General features: G+C 50.9%; 1 protein-coding gene and 1 long non-coding RNA gene across 2 annotated transcripts in view; one reads left to right on the top strand and one right to left on the bottom strand.

Annotated features, from left to right (window-relative positions):
* The window catches only part of LOC129736663 (uncharacterized), a 29,972-nt gene extending 22,524 nt beyond the window's left edge, over positions 1-7,448 (bottom strand). Inside the window, exon 1 of the long non-coding RNA XR_008733602.1 lies at positions 302-7,448. This is a non-coding gene — a long non-coding RNA (uncharacterized LOC129736663). The remainder of the gene's footprint in view (positions 1-301) is intronic.
* The window catches only part of SH3RF2 (SH3 domain containing ring finger 2), a 44,929-nt gene extending 24,997 nt beyond the window's left edge, over positions 1-19,932 (top strand). The window contains exons 4-8 of the mRNA XM_005440750.3: positions 7,284-7,378; positions 9,440-9,610; positions 11,755-11,975; positions 14,848-15,215; positions 16,149-19,932. Coding sequence (XP_005440807.3) covers positions 7,284-7,378; positions 9,440-9,610; positions 11,755-11,975; positions 14,848-15,215; positions 16,149-16,442 — 1,149 coding nt within the window. The 3' untranslated portion in view covers positions 16,443-19,932. The remainder of the gene's footprint in view (positions 1-7,283; positions 7,379-9,439; positions 9,611-11,754; positions 11,976-14,847; positions 15,216-16,148) is intronic.
* The last annotated feature ends 836 nt before the right edge of the window (positions 19,933-20,768 follow it).

Raw genomic sequence — 20,768 nt, 5'->3', positions numbered from 1 at the left:
GAACAGGCTTCCTCACACAATGTCACCTCAGCAGTGTTACAACATCTACAGACATAATGAAGAAGCCTCCTGCTTCTTCTAACCAGGGCTGTCAGCCCTTCTGAAAAGCAGTCGGGGTCTCTGCCACAGCCCACGGCAGCCTCTGCCTGCACCTGCCCACCTCCTCCCGGGCACCGGCTCCTGCCAGGGCAGCTCCTGCTGGGGCAGGGGGCACCCCATGGGTCCCTGCCAGCCTGCTCTGAACCCAGGACTGTGCTGAGAGAAGATGAACCTGTGGCCGAGATAATAAACATAGACTGACCTTTTGGAGTATATCTGCTCCTTACTTTAGGAGGCAAAAGATTCTTATTCCTTCTTCACACTCTGACTAAAGATCTCAATACAGAATCTTCACAGATCATCTGAAATGGGAGAAAAAAAGGTTTTGTTTAGATTTATATGACATCTTTCATATTCAAGGTTGCTCTAACGTTTTATAAAGCAATAAGCCAGCCCCTGGTAGTTCAGTGTCTGCAATAAAACCCAGTAGGCATTTTGTACTTAGCAATAGCCTGCAAAAAGCCTTGGATGTTAGATCCTGTTTTATGTGAGAGGAAATGAAGCCTTACAATAGAACTGTAATTCAATTGAAATGGTATCATGTCTCGCGAACCCAATATAATTTTACCAGAAACATCTCAGTGTGAACTATTGTCAATAGCAGAAGCAATAGAGGGAACATGTTAACGCTGTGCCCTGGAAGGGTTGGTGTTTCCTTTCTTCTAAACAACGGGTTATCTCCCAGAGGGCTGCAGGAGGATCCCTCTTGTTCACAGGGCCACACAGGTTGCAGCTTTTCCTTTTTCCATCTCCGGGTTTGCGTTGCAATGACTGACCTGCAAAGTTGTGACTCCTCTGCAAGCCCAGATACACGCTGACAGGCTGGACCATGCTGGCCATATCCCAGTGAGGTCACTCATCCTTCCTCCTAATATTAATCAGATGCAAAAGCTGTGGGGGTGAACGTGTTGATAAGGCAGCTCACATGATCAGAACAAAGTTGCAGCATTGAGGAATAATAGGAGAGACAAGAGCTGATGCCGATCCCGAGGGCTGGTCTGCCCCACTCAGCAGCTTCTGGTGGAAGTTCAGCTTTGACAGCAAGTGCTAAGACTTTGGAAAAACTGCAGTGCATCTCCAAAAGTATGGTTGTTCCATGGCAATTGGTTTTATATACACAACATTACTTGAAAGGAAAAGATCAATGTTTCTTGGGTTTAAACTACTCCAGATAAAAGTTTGGAAGCAAGGAGCAGTTCCGTGCCTACTGCCAGCCCTGGAGTACAAGTTCCAAGCTGGGGTCTTCTGTTATTAGCAATATAGTAAAGAGTGGGTTGAATCACACCCTTAATTGCTTCCGTGCATTTTCGTGCTCCCCGCTAAGCCTGCAGAAGTTGAGTAGCCTGGATCTTTGTGGGTGGTCACAAATATGGTGCAGCAGATGGAGCTGAGTCTACAGCACCGCTCAGCCTTTCTGACTCTGGGCTGAAACCCTGCCCAGGGCTGACCCGGTGCCGCGCCTGCACTCACACACGGCTGTGCTGCGGCGGGAGCAGCGGTGGCCGCTCTTGAACCCCCAGGAGCCAGCCCCAAACAGCACAGCCCCTGCGAGGAGCTCCCGACACCCGCTGTGCAAGACTGAACAATTTGCGAGAATGAAGTAGGCAAGGATTTAACCAGTTAAGTGGGAATTATCCCAGGAGAACCAAGCCCAACATTGGATAACCTCAGCTGGCAGGCAAGGGTGAGGTATACCAGAAAGGCCGGGCGATGGGGGGGTGGAAAGTGCCCCCCTGGCCGCCAGCGCTGACATCGTCCTCCACGGAGCAGAGGGACGGTGTGGGAAGGCAGCAGCCTGCCCGAGATGGCAGGCGAAGCCACGGAGGCTGCGCATGGTTAGAGGATGAATCACTGGCAGAAGGAATGCGCACCACAGCATCCGCCCTCCCTGGGAGCCAGGGAAAGCCTGCCTCCCCATCTGGGGCTCCATGCGGAGCCCTGAGAAATCTGAGAGCATCCCAGGCCCCTGGGCTCCGCACCCGAACACCGGAGCTTTTCTCCACCCACGAAAGGAGCTGCCCCAGCAGCAGCAGCGCAGCCCCGCGCCCGCCTCCGCGCCGGGCAGGCACCCGCTCGCCAGGAGCGCACCCTCCACCGAGCACTCGGGGCTCTTGTGTCCTTTCAGGCAACGACCCCGTTTCATTCCCAGTTCAAGACAAGGATTTAAGGCCCCACAAGAGCAGGTGGAAGGAAAGGAGCTGTGCTGCGACCAGGTTTAGCACTAGTGAGGGTTAGGATCACAGGAGGGGGTGTCTAGCAGCAGCCATCACTTGAGGATGGGGCAGGAGAGCAACCTCAGCCATCAAACTGGAAAACATGGAACCCTGAAACTACCTGAGCATTTAAATCCATCGCCTCTTCCAGGACAGGCTTCCAGACAGATACTGAACATACGTTTGGATCAGGTAATTTAGAAAAAAAAGATTCCACACATTTTGAATGGATGCATTCATTGCTTTCTTTGGGGTAGGGGTCAAAAAAAGTGGTATTTTTCCAGTAGCATGTAGTTATGTGACATTTTCCCTATGCTATAAGACTACACATGCCTGAGGGGGACAGAAGAGATCATTAGCATCCCCCAAAGCACCCTGTGCGTGACACATTCCCCCATGGCATCACGTCTCGAGCGATGCTGGTGCTTGGTGAGGGGAGAGGGAGCAGGAGGGGCTGCACCTTGGGCACACACCGCAACAAAGCACGGCTTAAGAAGCGAAGCTGAAGAGGCTGTGCTAGGTGCTTGTATGGCTTTCCAAACCACAACGCGTCTGCCTGCCTGGCATTTCCACCACCAAGGCCCAGGTCGGACTCATTTCAGCCCATAAAAGGGAAGAACCGGCAGCAGCCAGCCCTGCCGCCAGCCCTCCTCCTGCTCTTCCTTCCCCTTCCAGGTGCCAAGCCAGGCTCAGGCGGGAGCCAGAACCAGTTTGCAGGGCTTGTGGTGCACCGTGTCTGTGCATGTGCCTGTTGTGCAAGCCCTGACTGCCGGGGCAAGGGGAGCAAGCACTACCGAGCTGCGCCCTCCCTTGCCGCGTCCAGCAGAAAGCACCAGCAGCTGCAGGAAGCTCTTCCCGGTCCCAGCTGAGCTTATCCCGCTGGGCTGGCCGGTACGTGGGTCAGGGAACATCTGGCTAAGAGCTGCTGCTACCCTTTGCTGCTCGTTCAAGTGAGCTGATAAACCCGGCATCTGCCTTCTAGTACATTTGGCTTTTCTATGCAATAAATGATCTGAAACTGGCGGGATCCAACTTTCAGCAGCACCAAGAGCACCGGCTGCCCCGTGATGCAGTGGGGAAAATCCTCCTCCCCACAAGGCATCTCATGAACACTCTCGACAGGGAATTGCCTGAGTCAGCAGGGCACTGTAGAGAGGAGCCAAGCTAGAAATCATGTTGGTGACAAGCTAGGTGGGGAGATGGAGTAAGAGAGGGATTTAAGGAGAAGCAGGAAACAAAACTCTTTGTACTTACAAGGGCTTGCAAGGTATTCACAGGAGATCAGCAAAAGTGAGTACTGAAATCAGTTTTATGTGGCTAGAAAATATTTCATTCAACCTTTTTTCTTCTCTGTTGAAAATTCAAAACCAGCTTTGATGCAGGCTCTGAAAGGATTGCTGCTTCCACGAAGAGGGGGAACAGAGAGAGAAAAAACATTAAGCTTTCCATCCAGAGGTGGACATTTCAGCACAGTTCCATCAGGACAACCAGCAAAAGGTTGTAATTTTGCTCCAATGCAGGAAAAAGAAACTCCAAATCCCCAAATTCTGAAGGTTTTGATTATGAAAACTATTAAAACGGAATTATAATTTCCAGTCACCTTTGATTATATGAGAGCCTAGTCTGACCCTACCTGGACTAGAAAATGAAGAACACAAAGATGGTTTGAAGCTGACCTGCCACTCTGGGTCCAGAGACAGAAGCTATAGTTGCTGGGTTTTTTTAATTAACTTCATTTACTGGAGAGCAACAGAGCTGGTGAGTCATGTTTTTTTTCCCCTAGGTCCTTGCTAAGCCAGTGCTTCAGCACCGTGTTACAGACATGACCACTAGAAATTAGATTTGAAATGAATAAGAGATTAAAGCCCCGACAACTTGCATCATTAAAGGTCCTGTGGTCTTGGCTGGAGAGCATGACTGCCAGCCACATCCCAGCCCAGCGACTTTCCACTGGGCTGAGATTCCCCAGAGACACTGCTCCAGCTGCCCTGCCTTGCTGGGAACTGGCTGCAGCGGCACAGCTTGGCTAGTGCCTTCCAGTGCACATAGTGCTGCATTCCAAATGGGATGAACTACTTGCTCAGTTCACCCCAGGACATATTCTTTGCTTTAGAAGGGACAGATCAGCAGAAGAGAGCATTGTCAGGATGCCAGTTTGAACGCTGCCATCCTTTCCTCCAAACCCGCAGACCCAGCCCACGCAAACAGGCCAGGACGCTGCTGAGCACCCTCCCTCACCGCCTCCAGCTCTGCTGCTGGCCAGAAAAGCAGAAGTAGAAAAGAAACTGAGGAGGAGGAGCAGCATGCATGGTGGGCACAGAGCAGCGGGGTCAGTGACTGGGACCTTCCTGGGCCGGGCTCAGCAGCACCGCTTGTTCTCACTGTTTTCAGAAGCCAGCGCTGCTGGGGAAGGGCAGCAGAGGGACGCCCCCAGGCCAGCGCCCCAGAGCTGCGGGGGGGCTGCGCTGCCCCACCATCCCCTGAACGGACTCGGCCCTCCCAGCTGAGGAGCGGCAACAGCAAACTTGCCAGGCCAGAGAGACCCCGCCACCTCCTCAGGCTCGCATGGCCCCCGGAGAGCCCCCGAGCAAGGCAAGAACTGCGGGGGTTACCACCATGGCTGGGTCCCTGCCGGCAGGGACCACCTCTGGAGGACACAGATGTCTTCATCCTTGTACCAGCTAAACCCCTGCCTCGCTGCTGGGCACAGAAACAAGGCCAGCTAGACTGTCCACCAAAGTTCAGCTTAAATTATTTTGCTTTTGCCATTTGAAAGATAGCTGGGTTTTCACATGAAAGGGAAGGGTCTACTACCTTCCCTAGAAAGTTCTCTGTTTACATTGAAACACCACCTACCCTGACTGCTACAGAAGTTTGCAACCAGCAAGGAAAATATTCCCTTTAAAGCACGCCATCACACAGCTCCCAACAGGATCTAGCCCAGCACCTTCCTCCTCTGGCATGGCAGGAATTCCCCCATCGGATAGATCAGATAACCCACCGGCACTCCAAGGCCAGAGATGCCAACACACAAACTTCCAGCAGGAGCTGCAGCCCCAGCAGAGGGGTAAAAGCAGAGGAGGCACTTAGACCTACACCTCCACCATGCACTTCAGCAGCTTTTCTTGGTGGAAGCACTTTGTATAGTTGGCTTAGGAGGTTTTATCTGCATGTTCTTCAGATGGTTTTGGAAAAGAATTAACATTTCCCATATCTAATAGCTCTAGTGCTGATTTTTTACCGCTCAATCAGCCAGCTACAAAACACTAATTCACCTTACACCAGCAACCAAGTGAAACATCTCCACATCTTGTTCTTGGCATCTGGAAGCTCCCTCAAGCCTGCACAGTACACTGGAGATGGAGGTGGAGAGTTTATCAGCCTCAGAGAGGTCATCCTATTTACTCCTCAATGTGCAGGGCACGCAAGCAGCACTGCTCTTACACAAGAAGCTGGTGTTTGCAGAAATTTCTTATATTCTTTCCACTGCATGGCCTTCACCCTTTGAACAAAAGCCCCACCTCCTTGCAGTCCCCTCATGGAGGTGAAAACCCTGCAGAGATCAGCGCTATGGGAGGTGGGGACAGTGCCCATGGTGGGACCACGCCAGAGCCCAGCAAGCACAAAGGACAAATAACCGAAACCAAACTCAGAAGAACAGGGGCACCCTGCAGGCAGGTTCTGGGGTAACAGCCAGATGCTCAGCAGGACGCCGGGCAGAGGATGCCCAGCAGCGCATGCTCACCTCAGAAACCCCCTAAGCAGGTGGATGTCACCTGACCTGTGAGACATGGAGGTACAGGGGAAGGGGAACGGCCAAGCACACTGCCCGCATCCTCACCAGCACAGCAGGGAGGTCCAAGGAGGCATCTCCTTGCCTTTGGTGGGCAGCGGCGGGGCCAGGCGCTCGCCCACTGCAGCAGCAGGTCAGGCACGGTGTGCTCAAGGCACACAGTTACCTTGACAGCAGAAACGGGGCTGAGGTTCCTCCCTTGAACGTGAAAGGCCCCCAGAAGAGGACAGAAGGGGCATTATGGTGGCTGGTACCTCTCCATAGATGAAAAATGATGGTGGGGAAAGGGCCACCACAAACTAAATGCAAACCCAGGTGAAGTGCCTCTGCCCGCGCAGCTGCTGCCTTTACCCGGCACAGTCTGCACTGTACACACACATGGGTCTGTGGAGCTCCTCGAGACACCACAGACGTAGTAAATACCTTTAATAATAGTTATTAAAAGATCACTGGGGCAAGGACTGTATTATTTAGGGTTTAGACTATGCCAATACTCCCAGATGGAGCTAAATACATAACAAGTAGAACAGCAATGATTACACCAGCCCTCACCTGGCAGACGTGACTGTCTCCTCCTGGTTAGCAAAGTCTGGGCTTGAAATGCTCCTTTCCCATTCTGAAGCAGGCAGCAGAGACAATGAATCAGAGGTACTCACCTTCTTCAGAGCCAAGCAAAAAGGGGCAAGAAAACGCTGAGGACACGGAGAGAGGCAAAGGAGTGCTCCCCTGCTCCAGTGGATCTTGTACAGATAGGATGAGCAACAGTTACAGGTTTAGGGCTCAAGCTGAACTCCTGGAATCCACGGCTGTTCAGTTAAGCTTATCCTGTTTCATCGTTGCTGTGAGAGCCTCCTCACACACAGGTTACCTGTCCCAACAAGTTCCCATGGGATAAGCACCATCAGTCCCACTGGGCCATACCCTGGAAAGCATCTCACTGTTGAAGTGGAAGGTCTTCCTCTTACTGCCTGCTCTTTTGTTTGCCAAATGCTCCAAACTCATCTTTCTCCCAAAACATCTTTGGGTTTTGGTTTTGGTGGTGGATATGGGGTTTTTTTGCTGTTTTTTGTTTTTTTTCTGAAGGGTAGATGAAGCCTGTGAAGTGTTTTTAGTTGCTCTTCCAGTGGCTAAAATAAGTCTACATTCAGGTTAATATATTGGTTTCTTTCTCCCTCTAGGTCAGTGCATCTTACTACCCTGTGCCAGGATCACTGGGGCACTCTGCAGCCATTGTCACTCTTCCCCATCTGCAGCATCACATATCAGCTTATATGTACGTAACTGAGATACATGCGGGCGGGGTGGAGGGGCGTGTAATTTTCTGTACCTTCACCTTAGGCTTATCCAGCTAAAGGTTCTTGCATGCCGGGAGGTAAAGGCAGAGCAGAGTGCAGCTCCCATGGGCTTGGATCCAAAAGCAGATCCTCGTAGGAATGTACTTGGCTGGTCTAAGCAGGGGGTCACAGCGACTTAATATCACTGTTAAATTATTATATTCCCAGCAGGTGAACCGTCCTTGCGCATAACTACCTTACTTCATATCCACAGATACATAGTTCTGCCTACTTGTCAACAGTATGTTTTACATTTTTTTAAAGAAACTAATTACTCCTTAAGTGCCTGTAGTTATTTATTTTAAAACAGTGAAGGTCACTGGTGTTTTGAATGATCCAATCTTTTAGTACTTTCCCAGGGTTAAAATTTGCAGATTATATATTGTAATGATCTGGTTTCCTCCAGATAAGATTCATCAGCCTGGCACTGTAGTAAGCTACCTAATGACAACAAAACAGCAACAAGCTGTCGACACGGTAATTAGCACCTCCACAGTATCAAGCCAGACCTGTGGAAACACTAGTACACGTGAGCAATACCTATAAATCTGTACTACGCTCATAATGTTTGCTACTTGTGTGCATTAGCATAGGTCACCCAAGACTATTACACACAATTAATCCTAAACACTAGAAAACTCCTTGGACCCTACAATAATTTGCAGAATGAGGAGTGTGTTAAAGCGTTCCATCAGCTGCCTATTTTGCATAGCTCCTTTTTCAACCCTATAATACCAGACCAGTATCTGCATGTCCTGCCCTTCAAGATGAATCCTGTATAAAGTGATAAGCCACTGCGGAATAAGAACACCCTTACAATGAACCTCGCCTGCTCTGGGCAAGTAACAGAAGTCACTTCATGTAAATGCAGGCGTTTCAAGTCAAACTTTCACGTGATCATTCTGAACAACAGGGAGAGATAAACCTTTTAAAAAGTTATGAGATAGTCAAGGACTATCTAGACAACTAGGTCTGTGGTTACTATTTCTTAAATAGTATTTCATAATTGCTGTACTGGTCTGTAACTCATTAATATGTGGGAGTAGATCACATTCCCCTTGGAAAAAAAAACAACAATGCAATTAGATGTGTTACACTGGAAACAAAGTTCTTTAAAGAACAAATACAGAAATGTTTTGAAAAAATATGCTGTTTTCTTTTGTTCCTGTTTTGCTGCGTGGTCACACGTGGTTCACAGTGGAGAGCAAAGCTTCATCATCTAGTCATAGTCCCAGAATCACTACAGAGAGGTCTAGAGGGGATCTCAAATCAGTTTCTAGCCTGGTTTCCTCGCTAGCCCAGAGCAGAGCCATGTACCTCCTCTGTCGTCCACTCTATTCTCAAAGGCCCCCAAGTGGCAGCGACTCGATCTCAGTGTTAGTCTCTGCAGGGGCGTCAGTCTCTGCAGAGAAGAGGAAAGGGAGGAAGATGGGGTTCACGCGCCTTGCCACAGAGCAGCGCTCCTCCCTGCGCCTCTGCAACCTCCAGATGATGCTCAAGGCAAGCAGATGCAAGGCCTCCGGCTCACCACACACTTCAAAGGCAGAACGTATTCCTGATGCTATCGTTCGGACAGAGCATCGTGCCTGTGCTCTTTCATGCTGCTTTGCCTTAGGACAGGTACACACGAGCCCTTAATCGCGAGGTGGAGAACAGCAGCTTTCTCCTCCCTGACGCCTGTCGCTGGCTTGGCTGGCACTTCTGGGACAGAAACCATCGACAGGATCTGTTCTCCATTCCTGTTGGTTCTTCTCTTACTCATATCCCCTTTGGCCTGAAGTTACAGGCGGTTTCTTCCCTGCAAGTTCTTTCCACAATAACGGCAGCACCCCAACATTTGATGTGAGTGCTGGCTGAAGAGGCTTCGGGCAAAGAGCCACCACTCAGCGGAGCAGCAGCAGCTCCCAGCACAGTTAAACATGGGAGCTTCAGGGTGCGCTCCAGCCATCCTGCACGGAGCAGCTCCTGCCCCGCTCCCCATCACCCCACTGTCTCCCCAGGTGCGTGGCTCTCCATTCCTACATGGCTCATGGACCAGACGAGCTGGAGCTGCAGAAGGGAGAAGGGGTCCGCGTCTTCGGGAAAGACCATGACGGCTGGCTGCGGGGCATGTCCCTTGTCACCGGGAGAGTGGGGATCTTCCCCAGCAACTATGTCGCTCCCCTCTTTAGGTCTGTTTTTTCTTACATGAAACAAAAGCATGCGGAGAGGGGAGTGGGTAACACGTAGGATTTGGGGTCTTCTTGTTCCCGCAGAGAAATCACGGCAAGGGATCCCTGCAGCACTAACACAAGCCAGGGATTCCTCGCCCGGGCAGGATGATGCCTGGCAGCGCCCACCCCCTCAAGTTCTCTGTGCACCGACTGGGCTGCACGCACCACACGGGAATTGCAGCTCCCTCCAACAGACAGGTGTCACGGCAGGGAGCAGTCATGGCAGTGTTCCCCTCACAGGGGGCACAAGGTCCAGAGGAGCGAACAGCACATTGTCAGCCTTCACCTGCTTGTTTTAAACCTGGGATGTTGACAGAGACATCAGCAGCTCCTCCCGTGACTGTTTAATTCAGTCCAGGAGCTTTGGCAGAACCTATAGGTGACACAACCGGCACACTTTGATGAGTTAGTCTGGGAGCCAGGACGAAGAGCAGCGTGTCTGTGCTCGAACTCTCTTTTATTCCTTTTGGATGACTGGTCTTTTTTTTTTTTTTTTTTTCCCCTGCCAGAAGGGAAACCATAAGCTACAAGCTCTTTTAGAGTCAAAATACTGTCTTTAGAGCAGGCATTTTAAGTACTGGACGCCATTGATCTAACTAAACAAGCATGCATTAGAAAAGGCAATAATTACAAGTATACAGCGTAGGACAGGGAAAAAAAATTGCCTGTGCCCTTAGTTCCCCTGAGAGACACTTGGGTTAAGCAGAGAAACAAAGAACAGCTTAGAAATGCGGAGCTTTGCTTCTACAAATAGGAAGTGGGGATAAGCCAGGACACCTCTCCCAGGACTGTGATTTCATTATTTGGAGCCGGGCTTCCATGTCTGGAAACACTGCGATGGTCCAGCCCCGTCTGCAGGAGTGGGGTTGGGGACAGATGGGCACAGTGAGCTCTGCTTGCAGGGGGCACCTCAGCCTCTGCCCCCCTAAAAGCCTTCCAGTGACACATCGAAAATTTCCCTTATGCTCCCCGACACTCCCACACCGTTTGGTTTCTGCCCTCCTTGCTTCTCTTTCCCTGCTTATATTTTATTCTGCCAAGTTGCACAGTTCAGACTGGAGGTCTCAGTGCTGCTTTAATCTCAGCACTGCCCCCCTGCACCCTCCCGCATCCAAGAGCGCTGGTGATTACTCTTCGTCTCTCTAGCTCATTTCTTCACCATATAGCTGATAACACTGCAGCCCCACCTCACCGATAAACAGAGCAAACCAATAATCGAGAGCACAGCCCAGTCACCCTAAATAGCCTCATAAAGTGCTCCAACCATAAGCACTGGTTTTGGAGCTGCTATTCTGTCCTCCTTCAGAAATTTCTTCATAATAAATTGATGCCTGAGTTATTTGATGAATCACTGCTTCAGTTATTAAACCATAAATCATTCCTCTACCCCGCCAAGAAAGGTAAAGAATCAGAGAAATGTTTTTTCCTTCCTTTAAGGAGTTTGCTAAAGCACTTCACATCATGGCCCACTCTCTCCAGGAATCCGGAGTGGTATTCAGCCAGTGGTGGGGAAGTCTGATGGGCTTTAGCAATTTAGTGGCTTCAGGGACTTGATGATCTCAAAGATCTTTTCCAACCTAAATGAATCTATGAAAACATGCAGGTGACCTCTCTAGGGAAGGCAGGGGAGCAGAGAACAACCCCAAGTAGCTGCTGTGCACCAGAGAGCTGCCCAGACAGCAGCAGGGAAGCAAGAGCCAGGCCAGAGCACGAATCCTGCCCGGTGCACCAGGACCCACCCGCCCCTGTGCCAAGAGGGGCTGTGCAGCGTGCCTCCACACCAAGAGGGGCAGGAGGCAGCATGTGGGGCTAAGGGCAGAGGGAGGGCTGGTGCCTGCCAGGCCCCTTTGAAATACCACAGCGTTACTGTAATGAAATCTAACCCTACTTGGGAATAATTGATGTCAGTGCAGAAAGATGAAAGCCCTCATTATAACGGAATCAGAAACCTGAACTGTATCCATAGTGTTGCCCACCAAAGTCCTGACTTCAGAGCAGTACAGGCACATTAAAACCATTGATCTCCCTGCTGGGCAAACTGCTACTTCCCTTACAAAACCCCAAGTCTAGTCTGAGCTTATTTTCTTTTCCTTTTTAAACAGGAAATCTAACCTCTCCGACTCAAAAATGCCTTCCCTGTACGCCTCGTGGACGCTGTCGACCTCCTCACTCTCCTCCCAAGGGAGCATCTCAGAAAACAGCCCCAGACAAAGCAGACCTTTGAAACCAGCGCTGCTGCCTGTGCCCATCACCTCACCCAGCAGGAGCGCGGCAGCCTCAGGACAAGCATCACTGCGGCGCGGACGCAGCAGCACGAGGAAGAGTAAGTGCTCAGGGGGGGTCTCTGGGAGAGAGAAGGCAGTCACATCCCCCCCGCACCCCCCACCCCCCAAAAAAATCATACTGGCTGCCTGCAGTTATAGCACCAGAGCCACACACACACAAAAAAACCCCACAAAAACCAAAAAACAACACACCACAACAAAACCCAAAACCAAATGCAGGTTGGCAAGAGGGCAGCTCTGCCAAGTGGTCCCCACGAGGGCTAGGCTCCTGCATCAGGCTGAGCACAATGCCAGCAGCGACCAGCCGTTCACAGGGCACTTTCAGCATCTCCCCACAGCACAAGCTGGGGTGGGCAGGCATCGTGGCTGACATGCTGGGTTTGCAGACACAGAGTGACAGCGCTGTCACCCACAGCTGAACCCCACTTGTGAAACGGGCCCTTGAGAAAGGTCTTTCCAAGGGGTCTCGTTACAGCCAGGCTGCAATGCCAAGGCCAGGCAGCATTATCCTGCCACCAAGCAAGGGGCTGTATGCAAAGGAGAACAGAATTTTCTAGGTTGAGCACAGCAAAGCATGCCCTGACCTCTGTGGATTAATCCTCCAGGCTGGCAGCGGCGGGGGGAAATGCCTGGGTGGGTCAGTGCCCCACAAAGGGCTCACCTGCACCAACCAGCACCACGCTGGAACGTGGCACGGCTCCCTTCTGCAGAGCGGCTGATGACCATGTCCTCAAAAGGCATGGGAATGTGGCTCAAAATGCACTGGTTAACCAAAACCATTTAAAGAATAGAGTAAGGGAGGCCATTAGATGTAAAAGCAACCTCGTGTGGCAAACAAAGAAAATTAAATACAAACTCCAGCAAGGTAACCATGAACTGTACCAAGACAATATTATCAGTCCTTAAAGAGGCTTCTGCAGTGATCTTGGAAAATGTAAATCAGCAAATCCAACCTTTGAAATCCACAACACCCAGCAACAGGATACTAAACCACTGAAACATCAATACACAAATATGGGGAGAAATAATCCCTAATTATACACACAGCCTTGGGCCCCTAAATTAGCTTTTTTTTTTTTGCTCTGGAGAGAGGTTTTGGAATTGTCACAGATGGCTCTTTGAGACCTCCAACTCCATGCTCAGAAGCAATTTTAAAAAAGGTTAATTTAGAGTATTATTAGGAATTATTAAGAAAGTAACTCACAACAAGAGAGCAAAACAGCCATGCCATTGGGGGAGTTGCAGTGAACTCATATCCTGAACACTTCACGTATTTCTGGTAACTCAGAATATGGTAAAATCAGGAAAAGTATGCAGGAGGATGATCAAGAGAATAGAGCAACTTCTATTTCAGGAGAAAAAAGTTTCAACTTGGAAATATATGAGATGCATAAAATCATGAATAGCCTGAAGGTGAGAAAAGATACTTCACAAGAAAAAAAAAAAAAAAAAGCAGCAGGAGTTACCCAGTGAAATTGTGAAGTAAAAAGCCTTGATGCAGCAGGGAGCTAGAGGCAAACTCCCTCTGTATCAGCTCTATTTTTCTTCTCCTTCATAAAGATCAAAAATGTGCTTCTCATTCGCACATGCCCAGGGCTGTAGGAAACACCCCTCCCAAGGACGGGGGACTGGCAGAGGGAACCTTGGTGATCCCCTCCCACACGGCTGGCGGGGACCCCAGGCTCCCACACCACTGGTTTTCCCCAGCTGTGGTTATTTTGGTAATTCTAGTGTTTTACACTTGGCAAAGTAAAACTCTTTGCGAAGGTTTGTGCAGAGCTCAGTTGGTTAAATTCTTTCCAACAAGGCTGTCAAGGTTTATCTTCAGCCCATCCACGCTGTTCTGGAATACATTTCCAAGCGTATTTGGGCAACTAAATGGCACATTGTCCAATGCTCACAGGCAGAGCTGCTACTGGAGGCAGGCACATTTGCAAGGGCCACTGTCAGTGGTTTTAGGCTCGCAATTGGATTTATCTTAAGAGTTGTTTTACGGTAAAGGGCTCGGTTCCCTGTGGTGGCTGTTTAAAAGAAAAAAAAAAAAAATCAATCTTGTGAACAGCAAGTAACTGCAGAAGAAATAAAGTGCGTGACTTCCTGTGCTGCAGAGAGGAAAGCAGCTATGGGATGGAGCAGCCAAACAGGAACAAACGGCACAGGATGATGAGGGCTGGCAGCAGGGCTCCAGGGCAGGGCTGGACATTCAGCAAAGAAACCGTGGAGACCCTGTCACAGGAGGTGATCCCCAGGGAATGCTCCTGCTCAGGGGGCTGGCTTCTGCTCCCTAGCAGCATGTGCTGGTGGCAGATGTCCTGCATCACCCAACACTGCCTCCCCCTTCATCCCTTCCCAGTGGGGCCACGTCTGGTCCTACCTGCTTATCGCAGTGCTTCCCCCCACACAGCCCATGGAGCAGCGCTGCCACGTCCCCTCGGCTCAGGAGCTGGGCAGGAAAACCCAGCCCTGTCATGCTGAGGCTGTGCAACCCAATGTTTGAGGTTAGTGCATTCCAGCGATTGCACCAGGAGGATTTGTGGTCCAGGAGAAGGCAGGGCAAGCTCTCAGAAACTAGACCGGTCCTATCCAAGATAGAAGAATTTCTGTGGCCATGAGTTATTATGTAAATACAGGAGGATTGAGGGTTTTGGTATGTTGGCTTTGCCAGTGTCCAGTGGCGCGGCTGCCTGCCAAGGAGAGGCTATGGAGGCAGACAGCATTGCTGCACCCCAGTCCCGGCACATGGGGGCAGGTGCCTGGCAGTCCCCGGGAGCTACGAGCCCACAGCATCTCTGTGAGTGGGGCTCTTAGTGCGGGGTTGTGACCACTGCTCGCGTCTGCCTCTTTGCTTTGTCTGTGCCATTCTGGATTCCTGCTGACTTAACTTCTTTTCATATGGTTCTTGGTGCCCAGATGGATCCCTGCAGAGGCCGGGGCAGGCAGGGACCCCCGTGCAGGTTGCCGGCTCCCTCAGGCGTCCTCCCACAGCTGTGGCGAGACCTCAGCAGTTTCAGCTTTATCAGCACATCAGCCCCCAGCCGCACAGCATCCCTCCTGGAGCTGGCATGGCCGAGGCAGGAACGAGGCCAAACTTCTCCCACGATGCTTCACCGGCACTTGCGGTCAGAGGAGGGGAAAGCCGAACCCCCTCTGTGTGCAGCTCAGTGATCCTGGATGCCAAAGACCCTCCAGCAAAGAGCGAGGCAGCTCCGAAGCCACCTGCATCAGCCCCACCATCCATCCTGGTGAAACCAGACACCTCCCGCAACAGCGCCGAAAAGGTAAGGTCAGTGGCCACCTGCTGCTCCGAGGGGTCCCTGGGCCCTTGGGGACCAGCATTCGGGATCAGACCAATACTGACCACAGCCAAATCCCTTCAGGGCTTCACTCCCTTCTCACCAGGTTTTCTTCTGATAGAAATCACTGGGATAGGTGCCTGCCTTAGACTTTTGTGTTAGTGGCACTGCTGTTCAGATTGAGCCCCTTAGAAAGGCAAGATGCTACAGCAGGGTCTCCTTCCACTGGGGTAATCCAATGTTAAGTTACAATCAAATCTTGTGACTTTTCTCAGGTCTTAAATTGGGCAAGACTCCCACTGAAGTCCCTGGGAGTTTGGGAGCAGGTGAGCAAACACCACAGACCTGGGCATTAGACCTTATTTCAGGCTGGTCTCTACAGAGCTCTCCCCATCTCCCTCGCGTCACTTTGGCTGAGCCATTTGGAATGGAAATTTCTTTCCCCTCTGACAGCCGGAGTGAAATTTCATAAAGATATAATCATCCTGCAAATTGCCCTAGTAACAGCTTTCCCTTCCCATGGCACCCAAAGAGTAAATCGCTCCACAAGCCCCCAAAAGCCCAACTGACCTCAGAGCTCCCAGGAGGAGCATCATCAGCTGGAGAGAAACGCAGGCTCTCCCGGAGGGGCACAGGAGGGGCCCACCCCCACACCCTCCCTCCTCATGTCATACTGCCACCTGCTCTGCCCCTCCCTGCTCTCCTGCTGCCTCGGGGGATGGCTCTCTGGGCCAGCTCTCCCAGGTCTCTGATAGCCATGGCACTGCTGCACCACACTGGGCGTCCCCACACCCTCTGCCCCCGGCAAGGAGCCAGACACCCCCTCAGCTCATCCTCCCGGGTCTCCAGAGCAGATCACAGCGAGGAGGGTGGGTGGCTGCTTTTCCCACCATGACTCTGGTCCCCTTCTTGTTGCAGCAAGTGAAGACGGTGCGGTTCCAGAACCACAGCCCCCCGCCGCCCAAGCGGCACAGCCTGCAGCCTTCCCCGAGCCTGCCGCGCAGCAGGATGGAGCCGGCGGCCGCAGCAGAGGCTCTCCTGCCAGAGGCCAGCCTGCCCGGCCCTGAGCTGGCAGTGCTCTACTCGCCCAGGACCAGCTCCAGCCCCCTGCACCAGCGACGAGCACTGCACCCGAAGGCACTGTCGCTGGACCTCTCCGGGCAGCTGACCTTCCCTGTCAAGAAGAACTACAGCAGCATTTCTGCAAACTGACAGGGTAACTCCTCCGCTTGCTTTCCTTCATGCACCTGCTCCGCTCCGCTCCTCCCTCCTGTGAGGGGCGAGGGCCCCGGACCCCGCACCAGCATTCCCCATGTCCCCACGCCTCCACACCGCCAGCATCCTCAGCACCTGCAAGTCTGAGGCTTGCAGAGAACTGGGGGAGCTCCCGAGAGAGCAGGACGGGACAGGACAGCATCCATCCCTGCACTGGAGAGTCCTGTCCCAGCCCCTGCCGTGCTGAGCGTGGCTGGAGGAGCCCCCCTCCCCCAGGGCTGCTGTGAGCACCAGGGAGATGTGAAGGAGGGTTGTGGCATCCACCAAAGGGACGTTCTTTGGTGTCATATAAGGCTGCCTGTAAGGTGCTGGAGGAGGAGTGGGAAGAGGAAGAAAGCGTGCAGGTATCAGAAATAGTTAAAGCTTGTTTTGATCTCCACACTGCTGCAGGAAAGCCTACAGAGATCAAAACACTGGTTCATTACCTTCCTGCTTCTGCAGGATAAAGAAACCATAAATCAAAATCAGTCAGTTCCTAGCTGACGATTTGTGTTGCCTTTTGAGGGGAGGAGGGGGTCGCTCAGATTTTTTGTTAGGTTTGTTGCTTGCTTGCTTTTCTGTTTGGTTTTAGTCCAGGAGTTTTAACACAGAATACAATTTAAAAGGTGATCTGGAGAGGAAAGAGACAATGGAAAGGGAGGTGCCATTACCGCAGTCACTTAGACTCTGTAGACAGGGGTATTGAATCTTGCTTCTCCTCATTGCTTGGTTTCCCCTAGTTACCTGCCAGCTACCTCCTAGCAGTCCATGAGCTCACTCCAACTTCTTCCCACCAACCACCCATTCAGATACTGCTTTTGTAAATATCCTAAGTGGAATTCATGGGCTTAAGTCTACATTACGATGCATGAAAACATAAAAGAAAGCAGAATTCAGCAATTACTGTGCCACAGGCCACCCCTCTGTCACAGCACACCAGCTCCAGGTTTCAGCTGACCCCGTTTCAAGCATCTTTCTGTGAATCCATGGAAGGCAGGCAGAGTCAGAGCACTGTGTCCAGCTTGCCAGCTGGAACCTCTCTCCAGCAAACCCGTGCATGACAGCTTTTGTTTTTATTGTTGGTTTATAGACCAGCAATTCTCACCCTAGCTACAGCCACCAACTGCTAGATCTCCTAATAGCAGTAACTGTGCTTCATCCAAAACTGCTGTAAAATCACATCTTTGGTTAATTGCACACAAAACCCATGAAATTAACTCCACGGTCAACAAAAACTCTCTGCAGCACTAGCACAGCTTCAGAGAAGGAAGTTTTCTTCTGGAACTAAGAAAAGGAAACTGATAAAGTAATTTAGTAGTCTACAGCCCCTGCTTTTTTACTCTTTCAGACTTTTTCTGTTTGTGGAACAGGAAGCCGGCATCTGCCTACAGGGATTTTCAGTAGCGCAGAAGCCATCAGTGGCACAGATAAGTTCTTCACCTTGTGTTCTCTGTCACTATTTAAGCTCTGCAGAAAAATCCTGACAAACTGAAAATATGCGGTTTGCCCAGGTATAAAAGGTGGTTGTGAGCTGCAAATCAGAGCATGAATATGACTCTCAGCAATGCCACCTCAAAAGCAGTTGAGCATCTCAGAGAAGACATGCCAGTTCTTTGCTGAAGACTCCTCTCATCCCTTTAAAACTAAACCAGAAAACCTCAAAAGCTGACTGTATAACCAAGAACATATCCACTTCTCCCAAGCACATTCAGAAATAAATAGAATTGCATTAAGTGTGTCCAGGACCAGCTTGGGAAGTAATTCATAGTGTTGGTTTGGAGGGGCTGCCTGCTCACGCCTGGCTCCAGATGCGCTCACTCGCTGCCTGCATGCTAATGAGAGGACAGGCGGCTTGTGAAGACCTGATCTGCACCCACCGACGAGCATCTAATGCATTCCAGCAGCTGACCTCCCACAGGACTCACAAAAGACAGTGACATGGGTGGCTGGAGCTACACGAGAACTAATTATGCAGATGGAAATGCTGGCAGGCAAAGAAGGAGCAGTAGGAAAAGTGAAGCCCAGCTGAATACTTGGCAGGCATGGTGTGTGTAGGGAAGGAAAGGGAACATCCATAGTTTACTGCCCCCCAAAAGCAGTGTCCTCATCTCACGCCAACGTACCAGAGCCAAGGTCTGGCAGGACTGCCTGGGTCACTGTTTGCTGAGTGGGGTGACACGCCGGGAGCAGGCTGGGCTGTGCCCTGGGGAGGGGGACAGGCTGACCCCTGCACACGCACCGCAGCTGATGCCGATCCCCAGCTTTTATACTCTGCAGCGAGAGGCAGCCGTGAGCCCCCCAGCTCCAGCAAGCTCAGTGTCCCCAGAGAGTTGGGAACAAGGTGATGGGCCAGGGACACTGCAGCAGCTCTAATCAAAGATCTTCCCTTGTTACTGGCAATTAACCCTGCCCTGCAAGACCCCAGTGCCTCTTTCATCAGGAACTCAGAAGAAACGTTCCTCTGGGCCAGGCAGCACATCAGTAACTGCTGACACTCAGGAGGGAGCTCAGTGCAATCTGCATGCAGAGAGTCAACTGAAGATGAGGGGCAAAAAGAAAACAACAAACCGTAACTCACCAGGGGCTTCAGACAGATGTACAGTGATGTAAGTCACCTTGTAAATTTAATGTACAAGTGGGGCAGGTTTTCTCATGAGAGGCAGGCATGCGAAGCCAGGCAGCAAGGAAGAATCTGAAGTTCAGTTTGGGGCTCCAAAATGAAAGGCTCCAAGAGCAACAGACAGAAGTGACTGCAGCTCTGTTTCTCATGCCCCAGTCCTGCCACCAAAGCCCAGGTTTGAGGAAAGACAGCACCTCCCTCAGCCCAATTTATCAAGATGCACTAAGCTTCAGGGGACACCAAGAGCATCAGGAAAGGCTGAAGGTGCTCAGCACGCCTTAAGATTTCACAAGCCATATAGTCCTTCTGGGCTCACAACACACCACTTGTCAGTTCAGAATATTGCCTTCCATAAACAAAATCACCCTCTTATCCTCTCATATGAAGATAAACAGCAATAAGGTTTCACAGCACCCATGCACACAGGGAAGCCTGCAAAATTGTTCAGGCCATTACACGATACTGAAGTCTTACGACAAATAACACCAAAAAGTACCATAAATCTCTCCCGGACTTGGCCTTTAACCCACCGCATTATGCTAACAAGTGACAGTGCTGATGGGGAGGGAGAGAGCTGTGACACTCATGCACACACACGCACATCATGGGCAATGCAGAAAGGAGGCACTAACAGCCAAATTGGTGCTTTGGTAAAAGAGCAGACAGCTATTTTAGGACAGATGTCTCAAGATTCTTGCACAGGATATTTGAGTGCTTTGATGCTATGGTGATAAGTGTCCTAAATATATTAAAAATACGTAGGGAGAGAGAACTGAAAACAAGATATATTTCAAAGCAACAGCTCTAATAAGCATCTTATTCCCATAGACATACCTGCCCACTGGTCTCATACTGCAGCCCACTGAGCAGAATCGCTAAGTCCTCCTCACCTTCTCCACTCCTCCCCTGGAAATACCTAAGAGGAAGCATCTGGACTGTGTTATTTCACCAAGGAACATCCCAAGGAACAGGGGCTAGTACTCAAAGAGTTTTTTCTTCAAAAAGCCCAGGCTAAAGCAGACTCTCCTGGAACCAACCTGGAGCTTTGTCGTGAGCCCCGAGCGAGGCAGTGTCCAACAAGTGGCCCTTGTCTAAATGGAGAAGCCGATCATGCTGGGGAAGACATCAACCAGGCCTGGCGCGGAGCAATTCTCTGAGTGCACCAGACTAAAAACATCTGTTCTGGAACAAATACTCTGACCACCTTTACACTGCAGACAGAACCACCACGCTGGGTTCTGGGAGCGTGATCAAACATTGATTTTTTTGTTTCACCTCTGGGCTGCTGACCTGAAGCACATGGCATCTTCCATGAGGATCTGCTCCAAACCGCTGTCCCTCTCTGGCTGCTGTCATCCAAGTTTTATTTTTGTTAGTTGGGTAGCAACTGAAAAAGAGGCATCACATATTGGCAGGAGGGTGGTAGCTTCACATGGAGGTGGGTGAGCTCTTCAACGGTTTCTGTTCTTTTTTGATATATATATATAACTTAACTTCCCTCCTGTCTTCCCACCCTCCTGACACTCTTCAGCCTATTTCCCCAGTGAAGAGAGGTTAGACATCAGCACTGGGACCCTCTTTTGTCATTCCCAAGTTGGCCAAGAGGGCCCACGGGCAAAGGCCACCCCCTTCCCCCCCACAGGGATGTCTCCCCTCTGCACACT

Source organism: Falco cherrug, chromosome 8, assembly GCF_023634085.1.
Source record: "Falco cherrug isolate bFalChe1 chromosome 8, bFalChe1.pri, whole genome shotgun sequence".
In the NCBI taxonomy this organism is placed as follows: Eukaryota; Metazoa; Chordata; class Aves; order Falconiformes; family Falconidae; genus Falco; species Falco cherrug.
The sequence above is the reverse complement of the archived record's forward strand: the minus strand, read 5'-3'. Positions and strand labels throughout refer to the sequence as shown.